We start from the raw sequence: 12963 nt of genomic DNA, 5'->3' as shown, positions 1-12963 counted from the left end.
GGGGGGAAAACACTACTGAAACTTTCAAATATGCAGAATTTCTTGCTCTCTTCACTCGCATCGTATATCTAAACCATTTTTGCACATTGAACCAACAAATTTGGCAATGAAAGTCCACTTTTAATATTTGGTCCTTTTTTGAGAATAAGGGCTAAAAACGTGTGTTTTTATGGCATTTTTCATAATGTCAATCAAGTCCAACGACTTGAACAAAGACTAATTGAATTTATGTATTTAAATTTTTGGAAAACACAATTTTCTACTTCATAAACAATTTATATCAAAAACGACATAAAATATTATAATTATGAGCTATCTCTTAGAATTAGCCTATACTCAAGATTTTGAATGCTTAGGGGGCTATCATTTTCTTTGGAAGGGGGTCCCAAATATACGGGGTCATAGGAAAGAAAAATGGGGTCATACAATTTTGATGACCAATGCAAAATGTGTGTTTATTTTATTCAAGACTGATTTCAATACAATTTTAGCCTGTTTAGGGTGCAAGGTGTATCGGTACATGGTGGGGGGGGGGTCATACATTTTTTGTTACTGATACACAGTGTCATCGCCCAGATATCTTCATGGCAGAAATCGCCATGGTAGGTTGAATCCAGGTTGAATTCGAGGGACCTGACTAAGGCTACTGACAGCTACTGACAATAGCCAGGTAATTGATTTCTGCTGTGTGTGAGTATAAAGCTTGTATACGACATTGAGGTCAATCATGGTCATCAACTTTTATACTGCTTCCACGGGAGTAGTGAGTGCAACTAGCCTACGCGCTGTCCATACAGGATCAACGCAATATAAAATTAGAATCATGGTCAGTTTTTGAGTCAAGACGCACGGCCTCAGTTTTCTCAAGACGCAAGCTAACGACTATCATATCTGTTCAACACGTATTTTCAAGTGTATGAGACCAGATCTGGTTTCTTGAGACGAAATCATTTATGGGAGATATTCATCATTTTCTACCCCGGTACCGGTATCCGAAGATTTTCGTCTGATATCAAAATCGTGCATAGCAATTCACGTGTATCGATCCCGGGTATTTATTTTAGTATCTCTGCTGCACCAAGTAATTATTAGCCAGGCGATGTCGGTGTGTGATATAGGGGGTGCAATTTTATTGATGCCGACTTTTGGAAAATTTGGGACCCCTTCCGAAGAAAATGATAGCCCCCTTAATAGACTTATGCTCAGGCATGAGAATTTTCAGTTTTAATACTGAATTCAGGTTTTTTAGTCAGTTGAAGGACTGGTGGATCATACTAGCAGAATAACATCATTTGAAAACAGCGAAAGTCACTTTACGTGGTTCCCCCCCCCCCCGAGAAATCCCATGACTTCCCCCAGCAGGCATTCAAAGTGTTTGATGTTGTTTGCCTAATGTGATAAAAATTATTTGGTTTATCATGATATGAACTCAATAATTACTAAATGAACCCATATAAAGCCATAATTAAGGGGCTGTGCAATAATTACATTTCCAAATTTCCAAAAATCGCTTGCCCCCCCGGCCTGCCAGAAATTCTTTGCCCCCCCCTCCCCTTGCGCATGCCAAATTTTTGGGATCCCAATTTACAAACCTTAAATGGTCTACGCATATGTTGCAAGCGCAGCAAGCAGGACAATTTGCCGGCATATTTAAGCATTTCCGTAGGCCTACTGTTTTCCTAAGCCTTTTTAGAATATTTAAAAGGCACCCCATGAATGTGTGCAAAAATTGTTTGCACACCCCCTCAGCTTGCCAAAGCTTGCTCGCCCCCCCCTTTGCGCTCGCCAAAATTTCTTGCCCCCTCTCCCCCCCAGTACCCCAGGGCACATAATTATTGCACATGCAGCCCTTAAGGGGTGGGGTATGAACGTTTGGACAGTATTTATTGTGGGACATTAGAGCACATCAGACATATCGAATTGCATTCTGAATACGAAGCTCGTAGAATGTCCTTCTGATATCAAATAATTTTGATTTTTTTGAAATTCGCAATGTAGGCCTAATACACATTTTATGGCAAATGATTAAAAATTGATATTTTTGATATTTTAACAGTAGGCCCTACTCGAAGTAAACTTTATAAATCTGATGATTTATAATTAAAGTGTATGTAGGTGGGATGAAAAGCCGACGATCAATTAAAAATTTTGACCTTTCGTAAGAAGGTATGGATTTTTTTTTTCCCAAAACACCAAAAAATAGGTCTTTTTGGGAAAAAAATCCATATCTTCAATATGAAAGGTCAAAATTTTCAATTGATCGTCGGCTTTTCCTCCCAGCTACATAGGCCTACACTTTAAGAATATGTCATTATAGTTATAAAATTTACTTCGAGGACTGTTATTTATCAAAAATGTGAAAAATATCAAATTTTAATAATTTGTCATAAAATTTGTATTTAGGCCTTATATCGTGAATTTCAAAAAATGAAAAATATTTGATATCAGAAAGATATGCTTCGTATTCAGAATGCTCTCATGTCCCACAAAAATACTGTGGAAACGCTCAAAACGCTCATTCCAGATCCCTTAATCAATTAATCATTTCACCAACAGATCCACTGCGTTACAGAAAGCATGCAACAAAGTTATTAACGAGACTAATTTGGAGAAATGAATTAACAACAAACAAAGGAAATTAGACGTTGGAGGCAGGCTTCAAAACGGGAAGAGTAAAAAAAATACGGATTCTGCTGCTAAATTACTCAATTTGTATTGTTTTTTGTTAAATTTTACCTCATTCGAAGTAAGTTAATCATCTCTAGTACAAAATTAAGTGAACATTATTCCTTTGTATATTATTATATAAAAGTTTTATTGAAATTTGTGGGTTACGCGAATTTTGAACCCTACGAATTCAACAGCCATGCGTGTATGACAGCCTACTTTAAAATAATAGCATGTTTAGGCATGTTCATGACTCCTCGAGATACCCTAGCCAAAATACAGGTTTACATTTTACTAGCTCACATTATCTTACTGTATTTCAGCTAGAGCGCCATTATAGCATTGCCATTGTATACTGTAGAAAACCCGGGACCGGGTTTTTTCTGAGACTAGTATAGACTAGAGTGAGACTGAGTCTGAGAGTGAGAACAATAGAATTATACAAATACGTAACCCGGGGCGTAAATATATTTTCATGACTTCATCACTGACGCGACTTTGATGGCCATTTTCTCGTCACAACAGAAATGAACACGATAGAAATTAGCATCTCATGAATGCACTACCAATCTTGAGGAATAAGAAAATCCGCTTTTAGAAGGGATGAGCTTGTGTCGAACCTACAGCTGCCTTAAATAATCTATTTGCTTCTAAAGAAAAACAGTCGATTATTTTCGATAAAATCTAAATCTCAATATTTCTGTTACAGTAGGCAGTATCATGCAAAATTTAAACATGGTCACAGCATTTTGATTTTGGGTTTCAAATAAAGAGCTTGCAATTACAAACAAAATGAGTGGTCAACCAGCTTGGTATTTCAAATAGAACTAAAGTTATGGTTGTTTTTGTTTCATGATTTGTCTTTTGTTTTTGTTTCATGAAATTGTGACCATACAATGCACATTGAGTGTGCTTTTTCAAGCAATTTTCTTCAAAATAAATATTTGTAGGGCCATCCTACAAAAAAGTACCACAACAAAATGTGTGTTGTTATGTTTTTAGACAGCCAAATAATGGTATATTTCCTTTTTGTATTCACATCTAGCTCGTTTTGGTATTTCGTAATTATTTTAGGTATTTTGTGAAAAATTTAAAGCGGTCACAAGTTTTTGTCTGAAAATGTACCTCACGAAGACTTCCCTCAATAGTTTCATATGGGAATCTGCCTAATTACAGTGTTTTTAACTAATTGAGAACCGAATAAAAAAAAATAATCGATTATTTTCGATTAATGGGCAATTCCACACCAAAGTGGACATGAGAAAAAAATTGAAAAATGCTTAGAACTTTGAAACTACAAATGCTACAATGACACATTTGGTATCAGATGAAAGAGTTCAATGTGCTCTGTCATTAGTCCTGCCAGCAAGACATCAGTCTTTATCATAAACATAATGACATATACGGACCTGAAGTCTTGCAGCGGTATATAGGGATGCACTGCACTATGCGTTTAAGAAATCCAAACTTCAAGCATCAAGAAATATACCTTGTATTTGTCAGTTTTACCTCAGAGATGCTGTAGACCCTCTCTACACAGTGTAGAAACATCACAAGTAGAATGCTGCTCAATATGATAAATCCAAATCATGAAAATCAAGACATTTTGCAGAGCAATATTTTGACCACTTTTGCACTAAGTAAATTACTCCCATGAAGATTGCAGGTTTTGCCAACCCTGGGAATTTTGAACCCACCCAAAAGATGAGATCAATGTTGATCAATTACCTCAACTTTGGGAGTATAGACTAGTACAGTGGTATTAAAATCATACCTCGTTACCTCGTTGAAACTTCCTCCATAGCACTTCCACACGGGAGTATCACTGGAGGTTGACTTGAGTGCTGGCTGGGTCTGTCTTTTGGGGCTTCTGGCTGGTCAAACTTTTACTGTCGTAAATGCCGTGCGTCGGGTACAGGCACAACAGGGAACCTGTTCCAAATTGCAATTGCCTCTCTGAAAAATGACTGCTTCATGATGTCAGTGTAAGGAGTCTCATGTAAAACAAGCTGGTCATCCAAGCACGCCCAAACCCTGGTACAATGGGATTAAAATCGTCAGTGCATGCCCAAACTGTCCTTGAGAGAGTTCCTCAGCTGAATCCTTAGAGCCCAAAATGAGCCCACATATTGTGATGTTTCTTATTTGTGGAAAAGATAATAATACTAGAGTGAACTGTAACTCTAGGTACGACGAGTTACAGTTACTGGAACTAGCTCTGTTGTTTTTGTTTCATGATTTGTCTTTTGTTTTTGTTTCATGAAATTGTGACCATACAATGCACATTGAGTGTGCTTTTTCAAGCAATTTTCTTCAAAATAAATATTTGTAGGGCCATCCTACAAAAAAGTACCACAACAAAAATGTGTGTTGTTATGTTTTTAGACAGCCAAATAATGGTATATTTCCTTTTTTGTATTCACATCTAGCTCGTTTTGGTATTTCTTATTTATTTTAGGTATTTTGTGAAAAATTTAAAGCGGTCACAAGTTTTTGTCTGAAAATGTACCTCACGAAGACTTCCCTCAATAGTTTCATATGGGAATCTGCCTAATTACAGTGTTTTTAACTAATTGAGTACCCGATTAAAAAAAATAATCGATTATTTTCGATTAATGGGCAATTCCACACCAAAGTGGACATGAGAAAAAAATTGAAAAATGCTTAGAACTTTGAAACTACAAATGCTACAATGACACATTTGGTATCAGATGAAAGAGTTCAATGTGCTCTGTCATTAGTCCTGCCAGCAAGACATCAGTCTTTATCATAAACATAATGACATATACGGACCTGAAGTCTTGCAGCGGTATATAGGGATGCACTGTACGTTTAAGAAATCCAAACTTCAAGCATCAAGAAATATACCTTGTATTTGTCAGTTTTACCTCAGAGATGCTGTAGACCCTCTCTACATGTACACAGTGTAGAAACATCACAAGTAGAATGCTGCTCAATATGATAAATCCAAATCATGAAAATCAAGACATTTTGCAGAGCAATATTTTGACCACTTTTGCACTAAGTAAATTACTCCCATGAAGATTGCAGATTTTGCCAACCCTGGGAATTTTGAACCCACCCAAAAGATGAGATCAATGTTGATCAATTACCTCAACTTTGGGAGTATAGACTAGTACAGTGGTATTAAATCATACCTCGTTACCTCGTTGAAACTTCCTCCATAGCACTTCCACACGGGAGTATCACTGGAGGTTGACTTGAGTGCTGGCTGGGTCTGTCTTTTGGGGCTTCTGGCTGGTCAAACTTTTACTGTCGTCGTCGTCGTCGGGTACAGGCACAACAGGGAACCTGTTCCAAATTGCAATTGCCTCTGCGAAAAATGACTGCTTCATGATGTCAGTGTAAGGAGTCTCATGTAAAACAAGCTGGTCATCCAAGCACGCCCAAACCCTGGTACAATGGGATTAAAATCGTCAGTGCATGCCCAAACTGTCCTTGAGAGAGTTCCTCAGCTGCATCCTTAGAGCCCAAAATGAGCCCACATATTGTGATGTTTCTTATTTGTGGAAAAGATAATAATACTAGAGTGAACTGTAACTCTAGGTACGACGAGTTACAGTTACTGGAACTAGCTCTGTCATTTGAGCTATCTTTAATACACATAATTTAAAATATGTTTACAATGAAATTTCTTCAAAAACCCTGTTTTTTGGCCAATTTTTCGATTTTTAAAGAAAAACTGCCTTACTTTGGATCTAATTTACACATCCTCATTAAGATGTTGTTACAGTTTTTTTGTACAAAATTGCTCAATGAAAGTTGAAAGTTGTACATACTGTGGTGTTTTTCATGATTTTTGTATTTCTTATGTATTTTATTATCCCCTAAAATTTAGTAAACCTTTTGTCCTTCCGTTACCATCCTTCCGTTACCATGGCTAATCCACTTAAGGCATTGTAATTTTATTACCGAAACACATAATTTCAAATGAAAAGTGATATTAAGTAGCTAACACTCAAAGGATTACATTTCCCACTTTGAAAACAATGTTGCCTTACAAAATTCACATAATTTATGCAAAAGAATTTTAGGTAAAAAATCCATGTCCGTTTTACCGTCCTTCCGTTACCGAGCTCATTAATATTCATATTTCATATGCGAAAGGTATTTCTGTGAAAAAAAGGTGTGGAATTTGAAGGTAGCAGTATTAGTAATGAAATAGTAACATTTGTTTGATATACATGTAACTATATTTAGGTGTTTTTGATTCCCAAGTTTGAAATGTCGTTTTAGAGTGCAAATGTCCTTCCGTTACCGTGGAATTGCCCTAATCTAAATATCGCCTGAGCCTGTCTCATGAATATTATTATTAAGACTGACATGACTGACCTGCTTTTAGGCGTACTAATGAGCTCGTAAGTGGCCTGCCTAGAGGAGCAGGGACTGGAGCACAAAGTAATTTCATTTGGTCATTTTGGTGTAACAACAGAATAAACCAGAGAACCAGGACTCGACCCCCATCTTGATGCATGCATGGGCATGCATGCTGCATGATCATGTGCGATTCTTGAGTCTTGATGCGCTTCATTGCGTGATGCACTGCACTGACTGTGTTAGAGCGGTCGATGCAATGCGTAGTGTGATTATCTTTGTGTGATAATTTGCACATACCGTATCAGTGTCTGCAATAAGTGCGTAGCAGTAGCAAAATGCCACAATTTTCATCATTTGCTACACAATTTTGGAATGTGTACATGTACTGTGTAGCAATTTGCAAACAAAAATGCAAACATTTCCATGCCATGCCATGTATTGTTAATTGTGTGAGTATTGGTTAAATTTTATTTTACTTGCATCAGTCATGTCAGTGACTATTGCTAAATTGCATGGACAAACCTATTATAACTCAAAACTTCCATCCATTTCATTTTGATTAATCAGATCCTTGCTTGATGTACTTACATGTACAGGTGTAATGTTGTTGTATTTACCACAAAAATGTCATTTTCCACACAATTCTGTGGGTGCCACCATCGGTGATTGGTATAGTTGTTTTTTAAACATTTGTGCATATGTAAATAACATGTGAATTGCTTTTAAACTGCAAGTATTGCTATTTTCTGTGTATATTTTCTCAATCCTTCTCTTGCAATTATGTTTTAGAAAAGGGCATTAAATCATTTATTTGCCAGTTAGAATTTATGATCCATGCTACAGTTGTATTTCATACAATGTATCACCCGGCTGACTTGGGTAGTATTTTACAATTTTATGTCAGTCTGAAATTAACCTAATTTTCAATAATTTCTACTCGGGGGTTTAATCAGACCATCGGACATTTTCAATAACAAAAACAATAAATTATTCTGTGATACATTCATGCCAGTACTACGTACAAGCTGTATATACAGTATCATGCATTTCTTTTCTTGAAAATGGGAAATTTAAAACTAAATATTACTTGTGTTTTTATAAGATGCATTTCAGGAAATGTGTATAAGTTGGCTATTGCAATTGGGCCTGAGCAGACGTCAGTCGCTGCCTATCTCTTGCAGTTTGACTGTAAGTCTAGTATAAACCGTATGTTGATTATATACGAGTGGATATTCATACGTAGTGGTAGATAAAATTAAAGTTTTAACTTCAACACTACACTATTTTTCGCTCACCTGGAACGTTTTCACTAGTCCGACTAGCGTCTTCAGCAGATGGTGATGCTGTGTTGATATCTTGTCTACAATCGGGATATCTCTCACTGATGACGTCATATGATTGACAGAATGACATCTAATATTTTTAACCCCCTCTCTTCTAAATGTGGTGGGTGGACAACCAAAAACTGAGACCTGGTTGTCCGGTGAACAACCACCTTTATTTTCTTATGTCAAACACTGCTCCCTAATATGGAATATTTCGGGTTACCTGGAGACCAACTCAAAAGATCAATAACGTCCAAAGAACTTATCTCATCAGTGGGTCCAAATAACACTGATATATTTTTAAGAGCATACAATCATGTAGATTTGAAGGGGTCAGATGAAAAATGTGGTATATATATTTTTTAGACTTTTTAAGTTAAGTTCACGTTTTTGATTTGTGAAATCTTTATTGAGGGATTCACCTTACAATGCCAGCTTTAAATTGACGCCCTATTTTAGATATGATCAAAAAAAAAGTTATTGCCTATATCACCAATCAAGAATAATGGATATCGTTTTTTGTATAGCTGAATTCTTCATTTTTTCCCTAACGAAACTCTTGTAACATGTAGATAGGAGTTGTAGGACATCAACAGAAAAGATTGGGAATTTTCATTATCATTCTTGCATTCAGAACTGGCACAAAATCCTCCAGGAAGAAAAAGGAATGAAGAGGTGTGCAGTCCAATTTGACCATTTATTGAGATTTATGGCCCAAACCTTATATCCAAAAATCTCAATAAAATAGTCAAATTGGCTCAACAACAATATCCTTAAAGAGGGAATACTGTTTATGACCAAAAAAAGGAAATTGTGTGATACAATGAATTGAGGTACAATGTGTATAATGCAGTGCTGTACGGTGCGACAATTTTAGGCGCATTGGCGACTAGATATTTTCTGATGCGACTAAATATTCAATCCCTGGCGCCATTGGCGCCCAACTGTTGAAGCTTTTAATCGCCAGCAAATGCAAAACATGTATGTAACGTAGCATTCAAGAGTATGAATGTATGCTATGAATATCCATTTATTATGTCTCAATGGGGATTTCCTGGAAAACATATAGGCCTACCTACACTGTACATGCTGTGTATGAAGTATGTAGCGTTCAATGGAAATATGTAGATTGAGTACAGCAGCTATGAACATTCAACACACGTGGCTGTTCAGTTGGCGCCTCGGATTTTTTACCTGGGAGCAAAATATGGGCGCCCAAATTGATAAAGTTAGGAGCCATTGGCGCCTCAATCAGTTTTTGCACCGTACAGCACTGGTATAATGTCAGATCCTTGTGTCTAAAGTGTTCTTTTCTGTGGTTGGAAAATATCAGACCTGCTAATACTTATCATATACTTTTTGTCTTCTTTTGTTAAATTCCAGATGGCTAATGCAATCCCACCAAACAATACTAGATTACTGCTGATGATTGATTTTGACCACACCATAATCCACGATAACAGCGATCTGTGGATACGAAGATTGCTACCAGAGCACAAAGTACCTGACGAAATCCAGCAGAGCTACAAACACCATGAAAGCTGGAATCAGTTTATGGGAGAAATCTTCACTCACATGCATTCCCTCGGGGTCACCCCTGCTCAGGTTGTTGACTGCATGCACACCATGACCTTTGTCCCCGGCATGGTTGAACTGATTGAGTATCAAAGGACCAATGCCGTCATGGACTGCATCGTAGTGTCCGATTCCAATTCGGTTTTCATCAATACCATTTTGGATTCTAAAGATTTGCTGAGTTCGGTCACTTCGGTTTTCACAAATCCGGCCGAGTTTGATAGCAAAGGCTGCTTGAGATTGCGGCCGTATCATCAGCATAACTGCAAGACGTGTCCGTCAAATCTGTGTAAAGGGGCAGTGTTGAGAACATACCTGGAGCAACAGGAGAAGCAAGGTGTGACCTACTCACGTATCTTTCTTGTCGGAGACGGTAGTAATGACTTTTGCCCTGTCCCGGGTCTGGGGGTGGACGATATTGTCTTTCCAAGACAAGGTTACAGACTTATTAGGAAGATTCAGAAATTATTGGAAAAAGGAGAGGAACAAGGGGAGGATACACTGAAGGCAACTGTCTTCCCATGGGATAATGGTTTTAGAATTTTAGAATTCTTATTGAAAAGTACTGGTGACAAATGTTGAGACAAATCTCCTTGCTTCATTGCACAAACTGAACAATAGTATATGAGAAATGTATTTAACTATTAAGAAAGGTATCATGGTGTAGATTATTCATTGGCAGTAGTATTAAACATTATTTTGAAATTTACTCTAATACTGGAGCTGAAGTTGTGCAACTCCCTCTGCTACGTTGGGTCCTAATCCATGAGACTTCATCAGGCATCTGATTGATGATGAGGTGACATCAGACGGCGATGAATGTCTCGTAATTAAGCGTGTAACAATATGAAATGGAGTACCCCTGTCTTATTAATGGTGGGCTCCTCCACTTTCTCCCATATGGATTCCTTGACTCTTCTCCGAGTCAGGAACCCACCATTAATAAGAAAAGGGGACTCAGTTTCCAATTGTCACACGCTTGGGACCCGGCATTATGAGATATTTCCTCATCATCAATCAGATGCCTGATGAAGTCAAATGGTTTCGGACCGTCAGACGCAACGTAGCAAACTGAGTAGCCAAATTTTAATTCCAGTATTAGAATTAATTTCAAAATAATACATATTTACTTGATTGTATGCCCACCTACAGTTTCATGTTTGTTTTTCATTTCTTTTGATCTGAGAAACAAAAAATGTACTTATGATACACTACCGGATTCCTATTGCTGCAGATCCCAAAGGTACACACTGCTGCCCAGTTACTTTGTGGCTACTCTAAAGTATCTGTCGTGTGCAGCCAGCACCAATCCAGAACATGTGTGATTCCGATGGGTGTACTCCTACACAGGTACTTTTACAATACCAATGAAGTATCTGGGTAGCAATGTACATGTACCTCTGGTAGTGCAAGTTGTGAATAATAAATGAGTCGACCCTCCTCGATACATTTTAAACAACTTGTGAGGTCTGTACCCTCAATAAATACTGAACAAAAATCAAAATTGAAAATGGTTGACATTAGACTGATTATTCTTGATCCTGTCACCAGGGTTAGCGGTGACCTGCCGAGGCCAGGGGTCCAAATTGGTAAATAAAGGGGTCCAGGCATCTAATTCTACACAGATGCACAAAATTAAGGGGTCCAAATCACGGGGACCTGCCAAATCAAGGAGTCCTGGACCCCAAGACCCCTTAAAACGCTACCCCTGCCTGTCACATTTATGAAAGAGAAGAGGAACCATTCCAGTGCAGATATATATGCACTTGGCGACCAGATGACTGCTGACCTTAATCTAATGTCATTTGGTACCTTAAGGGGGTACTACACCCCTGGCCAATTTTGTGCCTATTTTTGCATTTTTCTCAAAAATTATAGCGCATTGGTGACAAGTAAGATATGTATACTATAAGGGCAAGGACTACAACTACTGCACTGAAAATTCAGCAACTCAAGCTTCAAGGCAAGTAGTTATTGATTTATTGATAAAATATTGGTTTCCCCTCATTTTTGACTGTAACTCCACAACTGTTGTCTATGCTCGAATAAAATTTCCAGTGCAGTAGTTGTAGTCCTTGCCCCTATAATATCAGGGTTCGCAGGTGGAAAAACCGCGCTTTTAACCACTTGGCAAAAACAATTTTGGCCAGTTTTTGCTGGCAAAAACTAAAAACATGATTTATAGTTCAGTTTTTTCATCTCAAAACAAATTATTAAGTTACAAAAATAATTTCCTGAGTGTAACAAGGCCAGATTTTGTAATTATGAGAATACATGTAGGAGACAAATTAAGCAATAATTGCCCTCTGCATCTTCCTTTTTAGCACAATAAACAAGTTTTTGGACCTAATAGGGTGAAATTGCAAAATTTTGCGTGCACTGGTCCATAAAATGGCAAAACACACCTTCATTTGGGGCTTAAATAGTCGGAAATTGAAAGTCCCAGTAAAATGGGAATTAAATATGCTTGTCCCCCAACCTCTCCCCCTCCCCTTAATTTTAATACTTCCTCCGCCACTTCCTTTTATGGGCCTTGGACCTTTGCATTTACTAATATTATTTGGATCCCTAAACCGTGGATACCAAATATGCTACCCCTGGTTCGAAGATTTAAAGTTGTAATTTTCAGTTTATGCAAATTAGTGCAATATAACGAAGTTGGAAAACCTCTATAATATATTTAAATATATCATTAAATTCTATAGTGGTTTCATTGGTAGACTTTCTTCAGATTCAATATCCAAGATATCACTTCTCACTCACCTAGTACTTACATTTTATACTTTTTAGTACTCAATTTCACGATGAAAAAGGTGATAAAAGCAATCCACCATTAATTACACAATTACTGGTAATTACCCCCTTTTGGCCAGTTTTACTCACATCTCACTATGAGGCCGGACATTCCAGTGATAAAATTAAGCGGCAGCAACTGTTATGTAGTACATTGTTATTTTGTTAACTTTTGTTTACACATTTAACACACTATGTTGACATACCAGTAAGGGAATAATTTGATCACCTTTTTCGTAGGAATGTCAGAGTATACATTATGTAC

The 12963-nt window shown here is 37.4% G+C and overlaps 1 protein-coding gene across 2 annotated transcripts; it reads left to right on the top strand.

The window, feature by feature from the left end:
- The first annotated feature begins 2639 nt into the window (after positions 1-2639).
- On the top strand, positions 2640-11445 carry LOC140151099 (pyridoxal phosphate phosphatase PHOSPHO2-like). 2 transcript variants are annotated; one of them, XM_072173314.1, is made up of 2 exons: positions 2640-2746; positions 9714-11445. In XM_072173314.1, exon 2 carries the CDS (start codon positions 9714-9716, stop codon positions 10485-10487), a length of 774 nt encoding a protein of 257 aa, XP_072029415.1. In that variant the 5' UTR covers positions 2640-2746; the 3' UTR covers positions 10488-11445. The 2 variants fall into 2 exon arrangements, with proteins under 2 accessions (XP_072029415.1, XP_072029414.1); XM_072173313.1 differs by lacking the exon at positions 2640-2746 and adding an exon at positions 8018-8193.
- The last annotated feature ends 1518 nt before the right edge of the window (positions 11446-12963 follow it).

The sequence above is a fragment of the Amphiura filiformis genome, chromosome 4 (genome assembly GCF_039555335.1).
Source record: "Amphiura filiformis chromosome 4, Afil_fr2py, whole genome shotgun sequence".
Taxonomy (NCBI): Eukaryota; Metazoa; Echinodermata; class Ophiuroidea; order Amphilepidida; family Amphiuridae; genus Amphiura; species Amphiura filiformis.
Note: the sequence above shows the minus strand (reverse complement) of the source record. Positions and strands in the feature narration are given on the sequence as shown.

Excerpts from the sequence above, each read along its gene's own strand:
- LOC140151099 (XM_072173313.1), top strand. The coding sequence starts at position 8,122 with ATGTGTATAAGTTGGCTATTGCAATTGGGCCTGAGCAGACGTCAGTCG. Across the intron at positions 8,194-9,713 it reads CTATCTCTTGCAGTTTGACT|ATGGCTAATGCAATCCCACC; the intron begins GTAAGTCTAGTA and ends GTTAAATTCCAG.